Below are 23,230 nucleotides of genomic sequence, written 5' to 3'. Positions count from 1 at the left end.
GTAAAACAATCATGTATATTAAAGTGTGTATGTAAGCTCTCCAACCATTTTCTCTTTATGAAGTTGCAATGAACTCAAGAGCCAGGGTTCCCAGGTCAAAAAGGCAAAAAATAGCCAAGAAATTGGGCAAACGAGCCAAAAAGCAGCTAACTTGAGTCAAGGGCAGTAAAAGTAGCCAAAACTAGCCATGCGAGTGTGAAAACAAGTGCGACGTTTTTACTGAAATGACTGAATGCAATAGCGTTTTGGTGGAAATATGAATAAGCACAGCAAGAACCTTTCAAAATCATAATTGCCGAGATTGAAGAATAAATTGTGGACAGCAGCAATAATTTCATGCAGAATGATGAAGTTTCTTGTGCCGTTTCAGAAATGACACTGTCTTCACGTTTCTTAAAGCAACTAGAAGTAACAGCATTGCAGTGACAATAAATATGAGTAATGCATTAGTGTGCTCAAAAACGGAGTCGCTGCATTTGAAGTGTAAACTTCAGTCAGTTTCCCAATCGTTTTTTGTGTGATGACAAAGTCCTAGCAGTTAATATGCCCGAGTCATAGTCCGTGCCTAATTCCAAGAAATAACAGAGAGTTCGTCGGATAACCGATTTTTAATGTTGATGAGTGCAGAGCATCCTGCATGCGAAGCGCTTTCGATTGTCATGTTCACTTTCAATTACAGTTAACATGCTCACTCTGTCAAGAATGCTAGTAGTTTTTATGGGGTGATATATAGAATTCCTTGCTCGAACGGCAGAATTTACATCGGTAGACTGGCTGCTGTATCAACATTAGCTTAAGGGAGCATGTCAATTCATTCAAGGGGAGAGTGTCACCCCACGTTGCCAGCCACTGCCGCAAGTGTGGCTGTGCGCCTTCATTCATGGGAACCTCTATTATCATGCAACATCGTAATCAGAGGGCATGGGAAATCGCTGAGGCATACCACATTGCTAAGAATGAACAGAATTGCACAAGTCAGCCATCGGTTTTACTATCTGAAGAAGAGAATGTGTTCTACGCTCATAGGTACGTGCGCGTTTTTATGTGTAGTCCGCTCCCGTGTTTACATATATTTGTTTCCTTCAAATAAACCTTGTGAGTTGTTAGACCAGTGCTTGTCCCGTTTCCTTCTCATATATTGTCTGTGTGTGCTGCCCTAGAATGGACATGTTCCATCCCACCCTCCTTTCAGCTCAGCTACAGTTGAAAGTCGAGTTCAGAAATAGGTTATCTACAGCATGAAGCCCCATGCAATAGTTTCCCCCCACATCCCAGCCACATCTCTAAAACTATTTACTTTTGTGTAATGCAAGTGGCAAATTCAATTTCAGGAGCTGGAAACGCGCCTTGGTCGCCATGTTTTGAAACCGCATACACGCAGAACAGCGGCTGCGACATCACAAGGTATGGATAACTTAGCCCAAATTGAGGGAACAAGAAAATAGCCAAAAAGCAGCCAAGTAGTCAAGACAATTTATCTGCTGCCACCTATCTAAAAATGTTGCCGATTGTCGCAAAGTAGGCAAACCTGGCAACCCTGCTCAGAGCACACCAACTGTCCCATTCACTTTCATCTAAGTTGCAATGAAGTCTGACCGCTACAACAGTACGGTTTAATTGCGTCTTTTATTCACACCCTATGAGATCCGACTCTCTCAGCAAACGCTTCAATCACCACAGCACATATACTCCCTATGCACTTCTAACAACATATTATCGCCATTTGATTCACATCACAACTGCAAACCCTATTCCCACCGACATCCACAATCACAAACGCTACCTTATGATATGTAAAGTAGCACGAAGCACAAGAGGAACGAAGCTTCTTAAGCCGTAATCCGAGCCGCTATTACGGACACCGCAATTTGAGAGAGCGTCAAAACAACTTCGTAACAAACGAAGTCACTTCGTTCTATTCTTGCCAACGAGTTCCAAAAACAAAATTGAGGGTGTGCTTAATTGACGAGATTCAAACCGCGTCGAGCGATCTTCATGTAAGAACGAAGTGTCAAAGTGTTGTGTTTTCTCGAGAGCTGGCTGTTAAATGTCACGCACGCAGTCGCACAAAAGGAATTATTTATCCTTACTTTTTATGATCTGTAAAGTAGCATGAAGCATACCGTATCGCTTCCACGCATTCCTGGTTGTGAAATGGCAAATCGATACACGTGCCCCTATTGGTAGTTGCTGTTCACCATAAAGTTCACTTCGTCAGCAGAAAGCTCAACAGATCTAAAGAAGGTTCAAGTGTGCTTTAGCCTTTATATTTTTAGCAAGGTCTAAGCATCCCTCGAATTTAAAAAAAATTTTTTACTCACGCGAAAGCTGCAAAGATGAAGCTGATGAAGCATACATGCAGCTCATGTGTGTTTCTTTTTTATTTTTTAACTCATGCCAACGCTGCAAAGGCAAAGTGAATGAAGTATACATTTTGCTGGCGCGCTCATTTACACAATAACCACAGATCCAAAACTTCATAGTCAACCAAAGTAGGCGCCATTACATTCTGTTTTGTACTATTAAATTAATTCTGATTCACTAAGAATCGATTCGACCCCCATTTTTTATTTTTTAAAAATAATTCTGATAGGAATCCTTCTGATTAAACAAAAGAACAAATTATTCTCTTTTCTACATTTGAAATATTTTGATTCTTGGCCAACCACCTCCGCCCCCCCTTCCAAGGGTGGGTGTGTGTGTGAGCCTAAATTTTAAGATCTACGTCTACACCTCTTTTTTTTTTTTTTGGACCTCACACGAGCTTAAAACACAGACATTTAAGGCTTTCACCGTTAAAAAAAAAATATTCTTCATAAAGAACTAAACGCCGGGATTATGAAACCCAAGGCACGTCCTTAATGCCACTGACCTCGTCTTGCAACGCAAACCACGACCGACAGTGCAAATACCACAGAAACATACCTCTAAACGCTCGCTAAGACAGCTGTCCGATAACAATCGCAGCGTAAAAAACATCAGTTGCATTCGTTAAAGACAACGTAAACAGTCACGACACGAAGTGTCAGGCCTTGAAACGGGTTGAAGGCCCGAGAAGCGTGTTTGCATCAGCCACGTATCGTTTATTTTTTTGCTTTTCATCGCGAAGAGCTGGCTACAGTGCCACCGCATCAGTTGGGGGCATACTAATAATAAAAAAAGAACACACTAGGAACGTCATTAGGTCAAAATTAAACTCCGAGGTTTTATCTTTCAACACCCCTACATGATCGCGAGGCACGCCGCCGTGGGGAGGAACTCCGGATTAATTTCGAACACCGGGAGTTCTTTAAAGGAGCACCCTAAATCTAAACAAACGGGGTGTTTTTTTGGCGTTTCACTCCCCTCATCGAAATGCGGCCACTGCAAGCCGGCAATCAAACCCGCGCCGTGATTACCAGCGTAACAACTCAACCGTTGAGCTAATACAACGACGGCTGCGATTCGATCAAAAATGCAAACACCGAACGCCGCGACAGGCGACCTTTTACACGTCGTATGCATTAGAGGTGTCAAATAAAGTCCCTTGAAGCGTACTCGCGAAAAGGACACTTTAATTGCGTCTCACATCGATACGTTGAAAGAACGAGTGGTTATCAGAAAGTCTCTACAAGAACACCAGCTCCCACACACATGACAAGCCGGGAAGTATGCTGCGGGAGAAGCGAAGCTTCTTAAGCCGTAATCCGAGCCGCTATCACGGACACCGCAATTGAGGGAGCGTCAAAACAACTTCGTAACAAACGAAGTCACTTCGTTCTATTCTTGCCAACGAGTTCGACTAACACAATTGCGGGTGTGCTTAACTGACGAGATTCAAACCGCGTCGAGCGATCTTCATCTAAAAACAAAGTGTCGGAAGTGCTGTGTTTTCTCGAGAGCTGGCTGTTAAATGTCACGCACGCAGTCACACAAAAGGAATTAATTATCCTTACTTGTTTCTCGCCCCCTCCATCCGCCATCTTTAAAGTCCGTTGCTGCTGCCGATGACGTTAGCGAGCTTTTCGCGTGACAAAGGAGCTTGCAACTTTGCTTGAAATTTTCGTAAACGTATAAAAAGTTGGGCACGTGTAGCCAGCATGCGCATAAATTAACTTATATAGCTTGAGTTCTATGTTGAGTAGATGTTGAATATATTTATTGAATGCTTAAGCCAACATTTTAGCTTTTGTTTATTCGCTTTTAATAAGCAAATATTACACATCAGTGGTTCAACAGTAAGTACGTTAATTTTGGTTGCGGTCATTGATCGTGGAGTAATTCTGAACAGTTTATAGAGAACAGTGAAAACAAATAAGAGATTAGTTTCGAAACTGCGTCTCTGGAATGGCTGGCCGAAACGACGTTTTCCATTGATCTTTGCGTCTTTGCCAAGTGTTGATCGTTTCGAGGGGTGTTTTGTGGCTTCTTTCGTGTTACGTATCGAAAAAAAAGGAAGACTTCGGAAGCGACCGGAAAAAAGAAGCGCGTCTCTTATCACTCTCCGACGGCTGTGCACTCGCCTTTAAACTCGGACCGCTTTGGAAGCATTGTTTCCTTAATTTTTTTTTTTATTTGTGCCACCACTTCGGATGACGCCCGGACTCCGTAAGCCGCCGCTACACCGAGGTGTTTCTTCTTGAGTGAGCGGTGTTGGCGACGATTGCCTACTTGACGCAAGAACTTCAAGTGTTTTCTCCTAGCCGATAAGGGAACGGATTTCTTGTGTTGTTTCGTGCATCCATTTCACGATGGCATCCGCCAACGCATCGGGAAGGAGCTACGCCTTCAAGGTAGTACTGCTGGGCGAAGGCTGTGTCGGAAAGACTTCTCTCGTGCTTCGTTACGTCGAGAACAAGTTCAACGATAAACACCTCTCCACGCTACAGGTAAACAAAGCGATGCTTCGCGCGCTAAGCACCACCCCGTAACAACGTAACCCCGAGTTCTGTAGACACCCAAAGCTAGAACACGGAATAGTGTCATTTGTCTCCGCTTTAGTTGTAGTAAAATCGTTGTTTCCTTGCCTACGAGCGGTATTGTTCAAACGTATAACTTCTTCATTTCTTCGCATGTTGCCCGAAGTCCTGTGTTGGTACACGACCTTGTTTCAAATAACCGTACTGGGTCAAGCTACCCACCGCTTTCACTTACAAGGGCAATGCAATCAGTACGAAAGCGCACCGCGCCTCGGGAAATCCGCCCATTTAGCTGTCAATCACGTCCCCAGACTAAACATTCCGCCGTAAGTGCTGGTGAGGCGGCAGTGCTTTTGCACGTTGCAACGAGACGTGTTTATAACTTGATGCATTGTACCGCACTTTCGTGCTTAACACTTGGAAGCCACCAGACGCTCAAGCTTGCGATCATTGCAAAGTGGCTTTGAGTCTTTCGAAGAAACGCTCAGCACGGGGAATTTGTGATAAAGCCGTGAACATTCACGCGTTTATCAGCGTTTCGGGTACTTTCAGATTTCGAAAGTACCCTAAAGTGTTAGGCACTTTCGGTTTGTACGAAGACTGTGTGCGTGTTTTCAGTTTCAGCGATACCAATTCGCTTAGCCCTGTGTGTGAGTCTTTTTAAGTGAAAGAAATCGGCGAGCTACGGCTTAAGTGCACCTCGCGCTCACCGGTTGCCTGAGAGTTTATCGTAATCTTTCTTGCCCCCTCGCACGATACGGCGTTTTTATCGACATCTGACGACGTAGGCCCAATGAACAAATCCCTTCGCCTCGTGTTTCCAATCGAGGTCTCTCACGTATTGTTTCAGTGAAACCCAGCCGCTCGTGCAGCGGACGCGGTTGTTTCAGTCCGTTTCGTCAGCACCGCATACCGGCGGCGGCGGCCGCAATTTCGCGGTCTTTTTTCCCGGTTGCTGCGACCTTCCGGTTAATTCGTACATGCAAGCTTCGGTGATCGGATTTATGCTACGTTCGTGTACCATTCGCGGTCCGCTGCGTCTGACGTGAAACCGGCGTTAGTGCGAGCAGTGGTGTGTGTACTACTGATGTGAAAGTGCATGTACGATTCGTTGATGCGGGCATGTGAATTGATCATCCTCAAATTGCAGCACTGCACGCATGATAGCACTGACGAGCGCCGCTCATGCGATTCAGCTATTAAACCTTCATTCGCCCACAGCCATAGCGTTGTAGAAACGTCGGCGAAGAGAAGTCTGGGATCTTCGAGACTGACTTTAGTACTGAATTAAGATAATGTGCTTCACAGCTTTCATATTAACAGTGATACCTTCGCATCCTAAAAATGTGTAGTAGAGTTTCTAAAACTTTGAAACTCTGTGCCAGTGCCATTTAACATGAAAAACCACGAGTGATCAGTATATCTCAAGTTGTCTGTTCCTTCCATACGTTTTCTTTTGTGCTTGCCCCACATTGTGCACATGATCTATGATCATAACCACTTGCCATAACCAAATGTACAGTGGTTATGGTGCTCGGCTGCTGATCCGAAGGTCACGGGTTCAATACCCACCACGGCAGTCGCATTTCCATGGAGGTGAAATGCTAGAGGCCCGCGTACTGTTTGATATCTGTGCACGTCAAAGAACACCAAATGGCCGAAATTTCCGGAGCCCTCCACTATGGCGTGCCTCATAATGATATCATGGTTTTGGCATCATAAAACCCTATATATTATTATTACGTGCCCTTCATTCGTAAAATACACTGTAAATATGATTGAAAGATAATGCTATGCGTTGTCCAATGTCACCTGCTGTGTCCACAGACTTCACTAAAGTTCCGAATTGTCACAAAGTGACAATTCGGAACTTAAGTGAAGGCTTCTACAAGTTTCTGCAGTCGAGTTAAGATTTGAGTTAAAGAAAAAGTTGTTCACCCTCTTGCTTGTAGGACATAACTGCACAGGACACCCATACAGGGCAGGCAATTTGTAGAGGTGGGTTGCGCTCAATGCTTTGCTTGTCCTGGTGTTCACTGCTCACTGCTGCCTGATCTCACTGATAAGTTTGGTGGACCATACCTCTGACCATTGGCCAAGTACAAAAAGGCATTAGCGTGTCAACTTTGCAGTTTACAGAAAACTGTACAGAAGTGGAAAAGAATGTGGGAAATAAAACGTCAGACACATCAACAAAATTTTGTCCAAAACGGACCAAAAGTGCATGTTAGTACATTTCAAGAAAATGGTGTATTCTTATACAATGTTTGTTCATGAACATGTTGCGATTTACAATGCAGACAATGCGCAAAAGAAGGGGAATTTAAGGGCTCGTTTTTCATTGCTTGACACAACCTTAACGAAACCCAACAGACAATAAAGCCAGGGAAGGTACAGGGACGGCGGCCGCATTTTCGATGGAGGTGAAAATGCTTGACGCCTTTGTATTTTCATTTAAGTGCACGTCAAAGAACCCCAGGTAGTAGAAATTTCCGGAGCCCTCCACTACGTCGTCTATCCTAATAATATTGTGGTTTTGGGACGTTAAACCCCAATAATTAATATCATTATCAATTGGAAGTCAGCACTGCCTGCAGCATCACGCCTTCTTTTTTTCTACACATGTAGCTTTCTGCAGCTTGCACAGTGATGCCATCAGATGGTCTGTAACCGTGAAGTTTGAAGTTTTATTCGTTTGGGTACCCCTTCCATCTAGCAGCCCTGTTCTAGGTACAAAGGCCCTTTGCATAGAGCATAGTGGAAATATGTTGAAGGGGCAGGCTTATCTTCAAGCCCGAGTCGGCTATCTCGAGGATTGAGTGTCGGATTATCGGCACTCTAAGCTTCAGAAAATTCTACGCCGTTCCAACCATGTCGTGAGTGAGGCCATTTACTGTAGATACCTGCATGAAACTGTGACAGATATGTTTGCGTGAATGAATGTTGCATTGAACAATAATCACTGGCGAATGTGTTGATGCCATCATCATTATTCAGTTTTTTTTTTTTTAACCCCACACAATACTTACAGATGAGAATGCTTTTTAAGTGATAAAAATTATTGCGCATGGTACAATACTGGCACATCTCATTAATATCCAGTGCTAGTATTTGATGATACCTTACAACTTGTGCATAAATATTCATTGAAAACATTGGCTCATCCTGCATACAAACAACAAAAATTTGCAGTTCAAAATGCAAACATTGCCAGTGCTTGTTTTTTATCATTCTTTGTGTATAAAATTCGCATTATAGATTTAATCTTCAAAGACACTTTCCTAGGGATTAACATATACCAACATCGCCAAATTTCAGTACTTACATATGTAAACCTGCCCATACTAGAGATGCGTCAGTGGTCCATGTACTAATGGTCATGAAGTCTCCCGTAGTACATTGGAAATGAATGTGTGGATACATGTGCATTTCTTGTAGTTTGCAGTTCAATATTTTCGTTTGATGTCGTGATAGTCTGGAGCAGCCATATTCTCGCAGGAATGTTTGTCGGCTTGCTTATGTATTTCCCCATGTTAAAGGGGTGCAATGCTTTTCCAAGTAATCGTCAAATGACCTCACCCTCAAAGTTTATTGCCTCAGAAATCGAATGACGCAAAAATTTTTAGAATCTGTCAAGTACAAGCAGAATTACAGGGATTTGTCACATGCTTTAAGCACTTTCTCTCTCCTTTCATGCCAGCAAACGTGCAGAGAACTAGATGAGAGGATGGCAAGGGGGCAAGAAGATACGTCTGTACGCCAGCTTACGCCATGATCTTGAGCACTTTTTTTTTCTTTTTTCTTTGAACACACAGCTCACTTTCAATATGATAACGAGCGCGCTGGTGTAATACTGTATTGTGTGTAATTCTAGCACGATAGAGCGTGAAGCGCTCATTTCGTGGCACCCCACAGCAGCCGCGGTAGCTGTGCAGGTCACGATGCTCAAATCATTCAATGGCCCTGTTCAAAAGATGCCATGAGCTCGAAATTGGGCTTATGGCATCATTTGTCAAGAGAAGAGCAGGCGATTCCTAGCTGACTTTGAAACCTAGTTCTAAATTCCATGTCGCGTGCTGCACTGTACTAAACATGTTTAGCTTGCTTGTTCATAGGGACCTTCGACTACAGATAGGCAACAGTACTGAAATTTGGGCGAGTTGGTACTCAGTTCATGACTTCTTTTGCGCAAAACGAACACGGACACAAGGAAAATGATCATGAGCACAAGGAATGAACAAAAGGAATGAACATTCACAAACACCACCGAGGTTTGCCTCGGTGGTGTTTGTTGTTTGCTTCTTATCATGACGTAACGCTGAATAAGTTTTCTTTAGTTTATGTCGTGTGTTCCTGGGTCCACTGGTGGGGGCCGTTTGTTATACGTGAAGATAAAAGTACAGTTCGTTGTTCAAAATAAATCAGTTGTGAGTTTGCGCCCGTGTTGTCTGCCTCTTTTTTCCTTGTGTCAGTGTCCGTTTTGCGCTAAACAAGTCATGTACAGATAGGCAGCATTTTCTGACCATGTTCAAAAAGTGTTGCAGGTCCCCTCTAAGAAGGCTTGGAAAAGGCGAACGGTATTAGCTGATCCTTGTCATTTTCGCTTTGTTGCCGCAGGCGTCCTACCTGGACAAGAGGTTGAACATTGCCGGAGAGCGAGTACAGCTGGCCATTTGGGTGAGTCTGGTGCACCTATGCGAATGCCATTCACCATCGCCACAGGTCTTCAGCACTTGTTTGCAACCTAGCATGTGCTGAAGATGTTTTCACCATAGGTGTGTGTGATGTCTGCCTCGGTGGTACAGTCGTTACAGTGCTCGGCCGCTGACCTGAAGTTTGCGGGTTCGATTGCGGCCACGGCGACCGCCTTTTGATGAAGGCGTAATGCTAGAGCCCCGCGTACTCTGCAACGTCAGTGCACGTTAAAGAACACCAGATGGTCAAAATTTCCGGAGCCCTCCACTACGGCATGCCTCATAATCATATCACGATTTTGGCACATAAAATCCCAGATATCATAGGTGTGTGTGTGTGATGATGGTTTCGATTGCTTGAGGCTTGTTTATAAGCGAGCTGTGGCAGGCCAGAACATCAGAAGACAATGTTGGCCTACTACTGGGCCACTTTCAATGAGTGCGTGCTTGCACCTAGCAAAGACTAACCTTAGATAAGTTACAGGACATTCAAAATAAAAGTACTGCATGTGAAACTGACCAGAATAAGAATACATCTGTTGGATGCAATATGTAGTAAAGCATACAGACTGAGATTCATCATGGAAAAAGTTGCATTGACACTTGGTGCAGCCATTCCGTACCATGCGCAGCTAGGTTTCATGTCTGTTTTCTTTCTTTGTTTTTATTTTTTTGCCACATTGCCAACTTTCAGTTGAAAACCTCTTCGTTGTCGGTTGTCTTCTCTTATGAAAGGGGAAATTACCATCCACTTCTTTGTAGCACAAGACAAAAAGAAAAACCAAAGAGACTTCTCACAAATAAATGTTTCTAGTTGAAGAAAATTTGTTCTGGTCCGGGCGTTTGCGTCTGCATCCCTTGCTGTGATTGGCTGTAGATCCCAGCTTTCTGTTGTCCGATATAAGCAAGCAAGAAGCCATTATCAAACATTTGTAGTGAAACAAGAGGGCAAGAAAAGGACACGTTGCTGATTTGGATGTCCACTTTGGTTTCATGTCCTGGTGAAAGGAGCCCCATCCCGATGTAGGTGGAATGCAAGAAATGTCTGTGTACTTACGTTTATGCACACATAAAAAGGACCCCATGATGTTGAAGTTAACTTGGTTTCCTCCACTATGCTTCTTTCATAGCCTTCCTTTCAACACTCCATGGTTGCTTAGCATGGAATTCCAGTGATGAGCTCGACATCACAGATTTGATCTCCCAGCGATCGCATTTCTATTGGTATGGAATGTAAAAATGGTTGTGTACTTAGATTTAAGTGCACGCTGAAGAACTCCCAATAGTAAATGTTAAATGGACAGACAACTGGTCAGAACGTGTGATTACATCCTGGTGGAAATGAAAAGACCGTGAATTATAGTGACAGATTCAAGCATCCTGCTCACGATGTGAGTGCGATTTACATTTTTAAACCACATTTAAAAGTCACAAAAAAACGGTATGTCGTGCCGGCCTAGTAGAAGAGCCTTGAAGCTGGATTATGGAGTCGTTCTCTTTACTGTAGGTAGTCTGATACTTTCATGCGCACCATATTAGTGCCCAAAGTTAGAGCATGTACATTATTATCCATTCCCACTCTATTCTTGAAGTTGAAGTTGAAGTTTATTCAAAATATACACATTCTTTATATACATTTTTTTGCATTGTGATTGAACAATCAGAAGTCCCAAAGTAAGGACTGTCAGGGGGACCTCCTAACAAAAATTAAACAGAGGATTATTTCGTTGGTCAGCAAACAGTGGCGAAATTGCAGCAGAATATAGAAAAAAGATGCGAAAAAAGGAGGGCAACATAAGTAATAATGACAATTTGCTTGAAACAAAGAAATGAAACATTAGTCACGAATCGTTTAACAATTCAATTTTAAGACGTTTACAAAATGAGTGCGTTGTGCATGATTTCAAGTCAAAAGGTAGCTCGTTCCACAGTGTTACACATGAAAATCTTGTCGTCATTCGACCATAGTTGTGCTGCTTATGAGGTAAAAGGAGTTGCATGCTGATAAGTGGCGCTGCCTTCGTGGCAACTAGCGGATAATTTCATCGGATTTAGTCAGTCACCGTGTTTCATCTCAACTAGTGGGTCATGTCGAGCCGAGGCACATGTGCACTGAGGGCACACATGCGGAGCAAATCACCGCACACACTCACCAATCACCAATCACACTCACCTCCCACTGTTTGCAGCCTATGTCATGTGTATATGACTTTATAGTCACTGCATCGAAACATTTAGAACATAAATGTTTCACGGCGTTTTTCGCATTACCATTCTGTGGTTAGACACTCTGACCAGTAAGCTTTCCGTTCCGTCAAAGAAAACAGGTGACATAAAAATTTGTTGCCAGTCCCATATAATCATGTCATGATTTTGACACTTGGCATTCCAGAATTTAATTTTAAGCTTTTGTACAATTATTTTATTTGGGATTTTTAGGGATGTTAAGTCCCTCAGATCTGTCAAATGTTTTTAAAATTAAACAAATTGCAAACATTCACAAGAATCTAGCGCTGAACTTTTTATTAGTGTGGTTGAAGGAAACTTGGCTCTGGGGTTTAGCAACATTATGCACATGTGGCAGAAGCATAGAATTTCATATTAAAAGCACCAAGTGTAAACACGATGCTGTCAACACACACTGCCGGTACACTGCTTTATTCATCATGGTTCTTCTGCCATCAGAAGCTAAACTTTCTATTGGACCAACATTTTCGTTAATATTTCTCTCTTGCTGCCCACTCCAGGACACGGCAGGCCAGGAGAAGTTCCATGCCCTAGGACCCATCTACTACAGGGACAGCAATGGTGCTGTGCTCGTGTACGACATCACAGATGAGGGGTCGTTCATCAAGGTAAGCACTAAAGGCAAGCTCTCTGATTGCAGCCTTCGTTTTCACAAAAGCGTATGCATCTGGTTGCATATATCTGTGATTCAGCAAAAGTTCGGGATGCATCTAATAACTGAATGTGCATTCAAGGTCAAAAGTTGAGGGACCACGAGACAAATGAAAAAACTGTATATTGCTGCTGCTTCAGCAAGCTGCCTTGAATTTAGATGGTCTGTTCTAAACTAGCTAATATGTACTGCACAGTTCGACTAAATACGGTCACAAATTGCTGGGAAATGTAGAGTTTTCTCCTGCTTAGTGGTCTCTAAACTTTTGATGCCGACTGTACATTCTTCCAAGCAGCAGACGTAGTGTACTACCAGAGTACTGATGTCTGTAGAAATGTGAATGGGGGAACAATCATCAGCGTAGTACAATTGGTAGTGCTTCGCATGCATAATGCAAAAGTCAGGGATTTGGTCCCCACCAGTGGCGTAGCCAGAAATTTTTTCTTTGGGGGATGGGGGGTTCAACTACTCTTAATGTATGTTTGTGCATGTTCGTACAGTAGAACCCCGCTGTTACGTTCCTCACTGCTGCGTTTTCCCGGCTGTTACGTCGTTTTCCGCGGGTCCCGGCATAGCTCCCATAGGATACAATGTATTGGGAACCCTGCTGTTACGTCGTAACTGTCGGACGTTCCCGTATGATACGTCGCGAAGTGCGCTCAGAGCCGACCGAGTGACTACCAAAGAGAGCGGCCATGGTGCATTTTCACGCAGCTTGGCCTCGTTTGACCGTAATATTAGCCGCATGAGAGTCGCAAGCAACAGAATCTTTCAATTGATGCAAACAAAAGCATGGCCTTCGAGATTCAAATTGCAGAGATGGCATCTATGACGTAACTGCTCGCGAAAGCAAGGCCTTCGAGATTGGCATTTACTATTGACAAAAGCATTGCCTTTGAGATTTGTATTTCACAAACATGGCGTGTATGACGTAACTGCTTGCGAAAGCAAGGCCTTTGAGATTGGCATTCACTTCTGCCATGGCGTTGGCGTAGACTCATCATCATCGTTATTTGTCGGAGAACGGGAGGAGTTCGAGCTGGTTGGAGCTCGCATGCTCGCATGGTCGTGCGTGCGGTTCGCGGTCGGACTCGCCGCGCCGGTCGTGATTGCGTGTGCTTAGTTCTTTCATGCCTACAGCTGTTGGTGTTAAAAAAGTCACATACGTCGATTACATTTCTGTAAATAAGGCCGTCCTAAGCTCCGCGTTTCTATCCATCGACTAGATCGCGGCTGAGCGCGCCAATTTTTCGTGCTGCTCGTAAGAATTGAAATAAAATTCATACCACTAAATATTTTGCCGTTTTTCCTGTTTTTCGTCTCTTACGTTTCCCGTCTCTTACGTTTATTTCCTACGGTCCCTTCAAAAACGTATCAGCGGGGTTCTACTGTATGTGCTTGTATATGTAAACATGTAAATTTAAAAATTTTCGAAGGGAGTTTGAACTTCCTCCCTGCCAACTCCCTGCCTGGCTACACCAGTGGTCCCCACCCATTACTACAACAGTTTAAGAAGAAAAAGCAACACCGTTTCCTATGCTTTTCTTGATTTCATTGTCCAGTGGCATAGTGGGGTAATGAATGCACAGTCACACTCTGCATGTCGCACAGGTTCAAAACTGGGTGAAAGAGTTGCGGAAGATGCTAGGAACGGACGTGTGCCTGACCATCGCGGGCAACAAGGTCGACTTGGACAAGCAGCGCAACGTCTCCGCGGCAGAGGCTGAGGCATACGCTGCCTCTGTTGGGGCCACACACTTTCACACCTCGGCCAAGCTGAACCGCGGCATCGACGACCTCTTCCTCGACCTCAGCAAGCGTAAGTGGGCAGCATGCTTCTCTCATGAAATGCTTGATACTTTAAAAAGATGTCGTACAAGAAAGATAAATTACATATTTTAAATCAGCGCTCACATATACATAAGCTCCACAAGCTTTATCAAGATCAATCAAGACTCTTAAAAGAAATTTTGAAGAGCAGTGTCGCCCCTAACATTCATGCAGCTCGTTTTTTAAACCACCCTTCAAAAAGCTAGCCATTGACACAACTTTACAGTGCCATTAAATCTTTGCGGGTCTGTTTGTTACTGAATCAAAGATCTTGGTGTTGCTATTTCTGTCGAATCCACTGCAGTGGCTGAAGCAGTTATGGCATTGTGCTACTAAGCACCAGGGCCGGTTCGGGATTTAAGTTTAAGTACAGCACAAAATAAGACCTGGATGAGAAAGACCGCTCGTGCTACGCAACTTGCCACTATCTCTTTGCGTGAAGCCTATGCCAAGAGGAATTTCGCGCACATGTGTCTTCAGACAGATGCAAAGCAGCAGCCACACGAGCTCCAGTTTTCATATCATTTATACAGCCATATTGAAAAGTTTCAGCTGATTGCAGTAAACAATTGTAAGCTCTACACTAACGGACGTTCCACTCTTTTTATTTTATTTTTGCTGCGAAATGGATTTGTTAACTCGGGCAACGTGGTTTTGCCAAATCCTTCCCATCCATGTCATATACTTGCTCTATTCTTAAGTTCGATTCCTTTCATGTGCTTCGTATAACACTTTCTTACACCGCCATCAGCCATCGCACTTTTGAGTTTCACTTCTATTTCCTTCTTTGTTCTCAGGTATGATGCAGGTGGCTAACACCAACGATGAACAGCATCGCAACAGCCTCGGCCGTGGAGGGAACTCGCGGCGCACAGTGGTCATCGTCGACGACAACCCCGTGCAAAAGACAAGCTGCTGCGGAGGCTGAAAAGGACTTGCTCCGTCGTCCTCGTCGTCGCCGCGAAAGTGCTACGTTGTTTTCGTTTTTTGTCCGAGATGTTCTCGTCTGCGCCGGACTGCTGCTCGGGAAGGCTGCCGCATTCTTCGGATAATCTTTGTTCCTTTTGTTGAAAGACTGTTTTTTTTTTCTGTCTCTTTCCTGCTCTCCCTCCAAAGCACACCACCTGCTGCTGTCTAAACCCTCGTGTTTCCCTGTATTTCTTTTATAATTATAATCCTAAGAGCTTAAAACCTGTCGGTGTATGTGTGTATGTGTTTGTGGGTATGCAAGGGCCTCAAGAACTCTAGTGAAGAGCCAGTTATATTTTTATTATTTCGTTATCGTTTGCCCATCTTTACTTGATGTAGTTTCTGCAGCAGCTTTTTCGGTGTTAAAAAGAAGAGCTTGTGCTGTGGCTCGATCGTGCAAGGGTATGCTTGTGCTGATTGCTGAATTAAAGTGTGAATGAGCAGTTGCTAGCGCATTTTGCTCGTGTCTGACGTCATGGATCTCGGAAGTGTCTTCATCCTAAAGTGGTGTGCTGAGTAGCTATCAGTGACGTCTGCCGAGTAGTATCGGTGAGTGGCTACTCACTGATAGCTGAGTAGTTGCACTGAGTAGCTACTCACCGATAACTGAGTAGTATCAGTGAGTAGCTACTCACTTATAGCTGAGTAGTATCAGTAAGTACGTACTCAGTTGATAGCTGAGTAGCTATCAGGTGTCTTTGTGCAGTGCGATCTGATGTTAAATTGGATGCAAGAATACAGAGCATATGCGTATGCTATGATCTGGCAAGGGGGGTACAGCGGCGTGATTCACACCAGATTTATCGCAGCTTGTGGTGCTGGAAACCTATGTACCTGCGCATGGCATTGAAGCTGGTGAGCTGGGAAAGGTCGAATCACGCATTGGAGTGTTCCATTTAACAGTGCGCTGCACTGGACACGTCCTATGCTACACTGGCCTCAAAACGCACAGTTAACGTTGGCAGCTGTCCATGCGACATTGGTGAGCATGTAACGACCTGCCATAGCGTCGCACTGTTAGCTCATTTCTTTAAGGTTGAGAGTCCGGTATCTATGAGGGCTCCGCTTTTGTGGCACGGCTTTCTTATTCATTCTTCTCACTATTAGCTTACGTGCCACCCTTACAACTGAGGTCATCCACTTGACATAATTAAGATTAGAATGTAGGTGAAAGGTATTATTAAGTATAGAAACCAGAGATTGCTATAGCATGATTACAAACCCCATTCTTTCAGCAAAGATGCAGAGTAAGGCTGTACAGCATTCGACGGTACTAAATGACGTGACAACTGTGTATAGTACTACTAAATTGATGCAATATGTAATACTTCAAAATTGTAAGGCAATATGATGATACAGATTGCATTTTTTATGTATTTGTGAGCGGTGAACTCCAAACAGTGATTGCATTGGCTTTTGTACATGTACTTGTGAGCGGTGAACTCCAAACAGTAATTGCATTGGCTTTGTACATAACAAAAACAGAACACATTTGGTTTATTTGCAATACAAAAGATACAACTGAGGTGGCGTTCTCGCAAATAATAGTGGCAAGAGCGTTCTTGCTAAAACACTTTGGTGAAATGTGACTGAGTGTTACTTAAAAATTACTTTTCTACCAAGCTCCATGGGAATAAAATCAAAGTCAGTAGTGATAGCCTTCCAAGTCTGTGAGCATTCCCTTCATAAACGATGCGAACAAGTTTTAACAGTAGCAGTTAGATGCAAAACAGCTTGTTGCTCAAATTTTAAAGGTTTTTCCCTCGAGACTTCAAAAAGTTAACCGACATGACCTACGAGGAAACGCAAACCTGATGTGTACGTACCAACTTAAATGCATGCGTTGGCCCCGATTCACACTGCCAGAAAATGTTCCGTCATGGCGTCGGTGTCCATCATGGGATGGTGGTGATGTTAATGGTTCTTGTTGGTTCCGTCACTGACGTGTGATGAAACCAGCGAGAACCAGCAAGTAAATGCTGTCTCATGACGGACACTGACACCATAGCGGCGACTGCACAGAACATTTGACGGCCGTACGAATCGGACGTTACTGTGTTCGTTTGTGTAAATAGCTTTTGTACGTTAGCGTAGCTTTTATTACGTATATCCCAGATCATTGCAGTGTTTCCCTGACGGTCATAAACACCGTGCTGTGGTTTTCCGTGGCTAGATTGTGATGAAAATGAAATAAAAGGCGTTGACTAGTTTGTAAAAGACAAGACTTATGCAATGTATTTGTATGACAGGACGTTCGCACCGAAATATCCATAGAAAGCATGTGACAAAGTTCTGTCAGCAAATGTTTTACCATACTGTGGACAACGTAACTTACCACAACATGTGTGATAATTTTGTAACTGGTAACTTTGCCTGGTGTGAAGGCATGCCGAACTGTATAGTTGAGCCTATATTAATGAACTCGCATGTTATAACAAACTCTGTATGTAATCCTCGTCAATATAGCTGTTTAACAAGTATAAGCTTATAATGAATATTGAATGTCCTTGTTCTAACAAAGTTTGCCTGTGCTTTGAATTGAACTTCACTGGTAACAGGCAACATGTACAAAGTGATGCAAGGAACTTACTTTTTAATCTGTCATGTTTTGAACTTAGTTCCTCAGTTAAACGCCATGTAATGCTTATTGTTTTACATTCGCTCAGGAGCAGTGACACAAACTTCCGAAAAAAAAAAAAGCCTTCCCAGAGCGCTCGTTGAAAACGAGATATTTAAATGAAGTGTTACTTCTTTGCCAATATGTTGGTGATGTTGATAAATATTGGAAATGTGCTAATAATCGATGGTATGCTGATTGATTGCATTATATTTGCACTTTCACATCACTGCAGTTATGTGAAAACTTTCAAATTAAATATGGCAATTTTTCGAAGCAAGTCAATATGCTGGGATTCTCACTATTCACACTAGTTATATCTTGTGCCTGAAATCACACAGCCGAAGCAAACTGTTCCAAGTCAAAATAGTGACCTAGTAATGTAATCGTCACACAGGCAAGACAGTAATCACTTCATTAATGTTTGTCTCAATATTTAATAGGCTTTAAGCAGTAGCACTCGTTCTTAAGATATCTGTTCTTCAAACCTTCAGCGAATGATATTGATGTTCTGCGTAGAAATTTGAAGTGGAACAGTGATGTAATCGCCACTCAATTCCAGAACAGCAGTCCTGATAACAGACTTGCTGTGCATGGAAGAGACATGATTTAAGCAATGTCCATATTCGGTTATGCAGCTAAAAGACTTAAGTTTACGACTGAAAACATTTTTGAATATCACATAATTGTGCTTTCAATGAATACCGGCAAATTTCTTATAGATCTGAATCTGAAGTCAGGTCAGAGCTTATGGCATAAAGTGCCGACATTAACAGCAATAGAAAATTGTACTTGGTGCATATTTAGCGGTTTTCCATTGGTAACAACATGTGTCATTTGCGTTCATTTCTTGATTGCATGTTTATACCTGGCTATTTATTGCATCTGCAAAGGCGTAACATAGAAGTACTTGTTGCTGTGCTAGTTGGTTCATCATAATGAGGGAAAAAAAACTAGACACCTAGAACACCGAAAGAATGGAAGAAGAAGCACAGGGAAAGAGCGCTTTCCCTGTGCTTTTTCGTCCTTCTTTCGGTGTTTTAGGCGTCTGGTTTTTTGTTTTTTTTCCCTCATTAAGGCGTAACATGCAGATACCTGTAGTCACTAGTCAAACATTGCCGGACACTTTTGTGGAAGGCGCACATATGTGGCGCCATCTTGTGGTTCTGCACGGTGCATTGTCCAACTCGACTGCATTGCTGCATTCTTTGGCAAAGAATAGAAATATGACAAGACCATGACTCCAATGTTGAGTTTACAAGCACGTATATTTATATGCGTGACAAGTCCTTCGGCTTTGTGAAGTTACATGAAATTCACTTTGGCTGTTTGTTCATATTGTCTAGAGTTTTTGGCATTTGCTTTTCAAGGAAAAGAAAGGGTTGTGTCATTTCTGCCTTTTCGATTTAACACACAGTTTGTTCTTGGAGGTGTCGACAAACATCCTCAGAACCACCGAACACAGCAGACCTCAGCTATAATGCCATTATGTAGCCAGAGATATGTTGATACTCAAACCTCAATATAACGAACACGGATATAACGAATTGCCAGTTATAACGAAGTAAATGAATAATAGCCTTGGTAATACAGTGGTTCGACTGTATGCTTATAACGAATTTTCGGATATAGCAAAGTTATTTTCTTGTCAAATGTGACTTTGTTATAATGTAGTTTAAGTGTACAAGCACAGTGGTTGATCTTAGTTGGGAATGACCGAAAAGGTTCTCAGTATAACAAAGCTCTAGTAGCACGGGCCCAAGCAAATGCAGACACATTTTTGGCATTGTAGATGCTCACCTGCATGCTTTTTTACTTCTAAGGGCATAACACTTGACAAATTTGTAAACATGTTTAGAGTGACTTCAGTCGGCCCGGAACACACAAGCTTGGCTTGTCATTATTACAACACAAAGCGAAATTTGCTGACATTTTGCAGTACCGAGACTACGTATGGTGGCGTCGCAAAAAGAAAAAGTACTGAGTACTAGATGCATTTCGTGAAATGCAACTGCAGAAATAGCAGAAACAAGGCTGGCCAATGCTTTGCAACCATGTAACATGTGCCCTTCCTATAGTCGGGTACAACTTTAGATGGCAGTGGCATTTTCCCTTCAAAGGTGGATGCACATGAGCCTACACCAATAGGTGCGCACTTCAGGTGACGTCATGAGCCGGACGGCCGGTGACCCCGCCGACAGAGAACATGCCTAACATGGCCACTTGGGACTATTTCTTTAGTCGCAGAGCCAATTGGCTGCTGCGCTTCGGTCATCTGGGCGGAGCCTCTCCTGTCTTCTAAAGTTGTACACGCCTATAGGTAATGCTTTGTGGAAACAACCACTTTAAGGCAAAGAAAGCGCAGGGTCTATAATTTGTAGCGATTATAAACTATTAGTAGTTACCCTTACGCTTTTCTTATCTTCATATGCTTGTACCTGACACCTGGCACCTCGGTCGTAGTAGAAACAAGTATTGGGTGCTCGAATGTTTCCCAGCTATTTCATCTAAGAGCAATTCACCCTTTAACGCTAAGAAATATCGGCATGTTGAAAATGATGTGTCTGTGCACCTTGCTGCGTATCTACCACTGGCCAAAGAATATGCAGAAAAAAATTTTTCACAGTACCTACCGCACGAGAATTACGAAGAGGCAATGGCTCTAGCAGTGCGCAGCATTTTGCATTCAGCACCGTTGAGGAGGCTAGTTTTATGAAGAACTGTGGTGAGAAACTAGCGGTCTCATTAACTTTGCGTGTGGATATGCAGAGCGCGCTTTTTCTGCGACACTGATGCGTGGCTGGTGTGTGTGTGTGTGTTGCGATGATATGCCTGCAAGTTTGACGTGGAAAACATTGAGCGAGTGCTGCGAAGCGTGCATGCGATGGAAGCTCGTGTGCTGTTTAAATTGCTTTTCGTAAAGACCATGTAAATGAGATGTAATAAAGTTATATATACGCAATGCAATCCCGAGTCGTTTCCAGCCATGGCCTCGTGCTCATTACAGCACAGCTGTCACCCGGCTACTGTGGAGAACCTTTCCAAATTGTACAAAACGCGAGCTATGGTGCAGATTAGAGACGCCGAGTTGGGTAGTTGGTGCGTATTGACCAGAGACATAACTAAATGGCACAGAAAAACAATGGACAAGCTGAAGACACGTATTCCTTGCGTCGCATCCCGTCGTCTTCACCTAATCCGTTGTTTTTATGCGCTAATTAGTTATGTATGTAGTCTACGGGGCAGATTCTGCAAGGAACCACACGCAAATGCGATAAAAATTCTATTTATTTACAGTGACTGTGCCTAGCACATGAACAAGTGCATAACAAGCGAGCTGTACTCTGTGACAACGCAAGATTTTCAATAAAAGCTCCGCCCACAAAACTGCAGTGTGAGAGCTGTGCCAGCTGGAGCCGGCTGACACAAGCACTAGAGACATTAGAAAATAAAAATTGCTAGTGCATAGCCACATTATCACAATTGGCGCAACAATGATATCAGGATCTTCCAGAGAAACTTGCCAGGACATTCAAACTTCATACTAAAACCAACGACACGAAAGATACATCTGTACGGTAAAATTAACCATCCTAAAGGGACCCTGAAACGTTTGGCGATTTTGTACGAACACACTGGGCCGGTAGAGCAGGTCTCAAGGATCATTTACAGACCGATTTAAGCTCTGTGCGTAAACTGTGTAATTTATTACAAGGCTTTAAAGCCTGCGAATCGCCACCAATCACAGCGGTTCAGCCAAACGTGTTTTCAAACCGCCCACTTCCAGTGCGCGTCGTCTTGGAAGCGCGACATCACGCAGGCGGCTGATCTGATTGGATATGTCCAGTCCACGTCACTGAACCTCCTGTGGGCAGTGAGCGTCGTCTGCCTGTGTTACAACGTGCTCCGTGTTGACGAGAGCTGAGCGACTGTGTTTATCTCGAGGTTTCTTTTCTTGGACAATGAATTGCCCTAGCTGTGTTGTGTACCACATATCTAGCAACTGGCGACTTGTAAAGCTGCGACATCGTGCAATGTTTGTGAGGCATCTCGCGAGCAGAATCCCTTCAGCTCGTCGCTGCAGTGAACGTCGCGCTCTCGCTATCCGTTCAACGCCACGATCCACGCGTCTACGGCTCTAACTTCACCCCTGAAGACGCAACCACATTGCCCGAGTTTATGCTTATCGGTGATCGTTCTCGAATTCTTTTTGTTTGTCCGCATGCCTTTGCAGGATGTCGCCGTACAGGAGAATAAAATAAGATCGGCTGGTAGTGTGGCGGCACCTGTCGGAGCAGATATCAACCACTCCGTGAGCTTCGTCTTTGTTGTCAGACGGCGTGCTGCCGGGCACACTGGGCCTCCGAGATTGCGCGCAACCTGTCGGCACGCATTATCAGAGGCCATGATTGGGCAAAGCTCAAACCATCGAGTGCGCTCATGAGGGCGCTGCGATCGCCGGCGATGCCCGCGTGTATGTGAGTTGAGGGTGCAAGGCAGTGATGAGGAGGAGGGTATAGATATAATTGTCCGTAGCGACCTTGGTACACCGGTGCGTCACTTAATTTCTGGTGTGAATGATTTGGGGATGCTCTTGCCTAAACGCTGACAAAACTTCAAAAAACCGTTTCAGGGTCCCTTTAAATGTGCAAAAGCACTTGGGGAGACATAAATGAGTGAACATAATTGGTTGTATGTCGTTGTAGTCTTGGGTTTAGGTTGTAGCTCATTATGGGTGGAGCGTATATGAAATTCCTAGGTTTTTGCCAGATAGATGAATGCCTTAACAGCAACATGCGCGCGCAGACAATAAATCGGTTTCAAGCAACACTGATATGTTTTGGAAAGTGCGTAAAAGCAAAAAAAGCACCGGTAGGCATTTCACGAAACAGTCGTGCGCATGTAATTTGGCTTTGTTACTAGGCAACAGTGCCGACACCGGTACACACATTTTGTTTGTACACAGACCTTTATGCAGGGACACCTGGGTACGCCGATTAGCACAGAAGTGCCAACTAAGCACTTTGCTCTGTGAGCAGACTGACTGCGCCCATCAATGCACTGTGTTTCAAAAATGGGCATTTTAATGGAACCAGTCGTGAAGCCTTACTCAAGCTTTGCCAGTGAAGTAAAGCAAAATAGAAAAGAAAAAGGATGGCTAGCAGTGTCACTGATGCACAATCGAGAATTTGATATTTGCACAACCCTACTTTTTCAAAGATCCGAGAACCCCAAAGTGGAAACAAATGATGTTGACATCACACACTACTAGCATACAATCACTCTGACATAGACAACGCATTAAAAGTATACGAGACCTTAA

The 23,230-nt window shown here is 43.6% G+C and overlaps 2 protein-coding genes and 2 long non-coding RNA genes across 4 annotated transcripts in view; 2 read left to right on the top strand and 2 right to left on the bottom strand.

The window, feature by feature from the left end:
- The window catches only part of LOC119401848 (TBC1 domain family member 15), a 66,161-nt gene extending 62,117 nt beyond the window's left edge, over positions 1-4,044 (bottom strand). Inside the window, exon 1 of the mRNA XM_049418405.1 lies at positions 3,936-4,044. Coding sequence (XP_049274362.1) covers positions 3,936-3,962 — 27 coding nt within the window. The 5' untranslated portion in view covers positions 3,963-4,044. The remainder of the gene's footprint in view (positions 1-3,935) is intronic.
- Positions 4,045-4,359: 315 nt separating this feature from the next.
- LOC119401847 (ras-related protein Rab-21) lies at positions 4,360-15,762 on the top strand. Its single transcript, XM_037668838.2, has 5 exons — positions 4,360-4,868; positions 9,516-9,575; positions 12,340-12,447; positions 14,103-14,310; positions 15,119-15,762. The coding sequence occupies exons 1-5, from the start codon at positions 4,731-4,733 to the stop codon at positions 15,247-15,249; spliced, it is 645 nt and encodes a 214-aa protein (XP_037524766.1). The 5' UTR covers positions 4,360-4,730; the 3' UTR covers positions 15,250-15,762.
- LOC125759528 (uncharacterized) lies at positions 15,426-16,190 on the bottom strand. The gene is made up of 2 exons (XR_007417097.1): positions 15,953-16,190; positions 15,426-15,917 (listed from the first exon to the last, which is right to left on the bottom strand). It is a non-coding gene; the product is annotated as an uncharacterized LOC125759528 (long non-coding RNA).
- Positions 16,191-17,399: 1,209 nt separating this feature from the next.
- LOC125759527 (uncharacterized) lies at positions 17,400-20,874 on the top strand. Its single transcript, XR_007417096.1, has 2 exons — positions 17,400-19,193; positions 19,254-20,874. It is a non-coding gene; the product is annotated as an uncharacterized LOC125759527 (long non-coding RNA).
- The last annotated feature ends 2,356 nt before the right edge of the window (positions 20,875-23,230 follow it).

The sequence above is a fragment of the Rhipicephalus sanguineus genome, chromosome 8 (genome assembly GCF_013339695.2).
Source record: "Rhipicephalus sanguineus isolate Rsan-2018 chromosome 8, BIME_Rsan_1.4, whole genome shotgun sequence".
NCBI lineage: Eukaryota > Metazoa > Arthropoda > Arachnida > Ixodida > Ixodidae > Rhipicephalus > Rhipicephalus sanguineus.
This window is presented reverse-complemented; position numbering and strand designations above follow the sequence as displayed.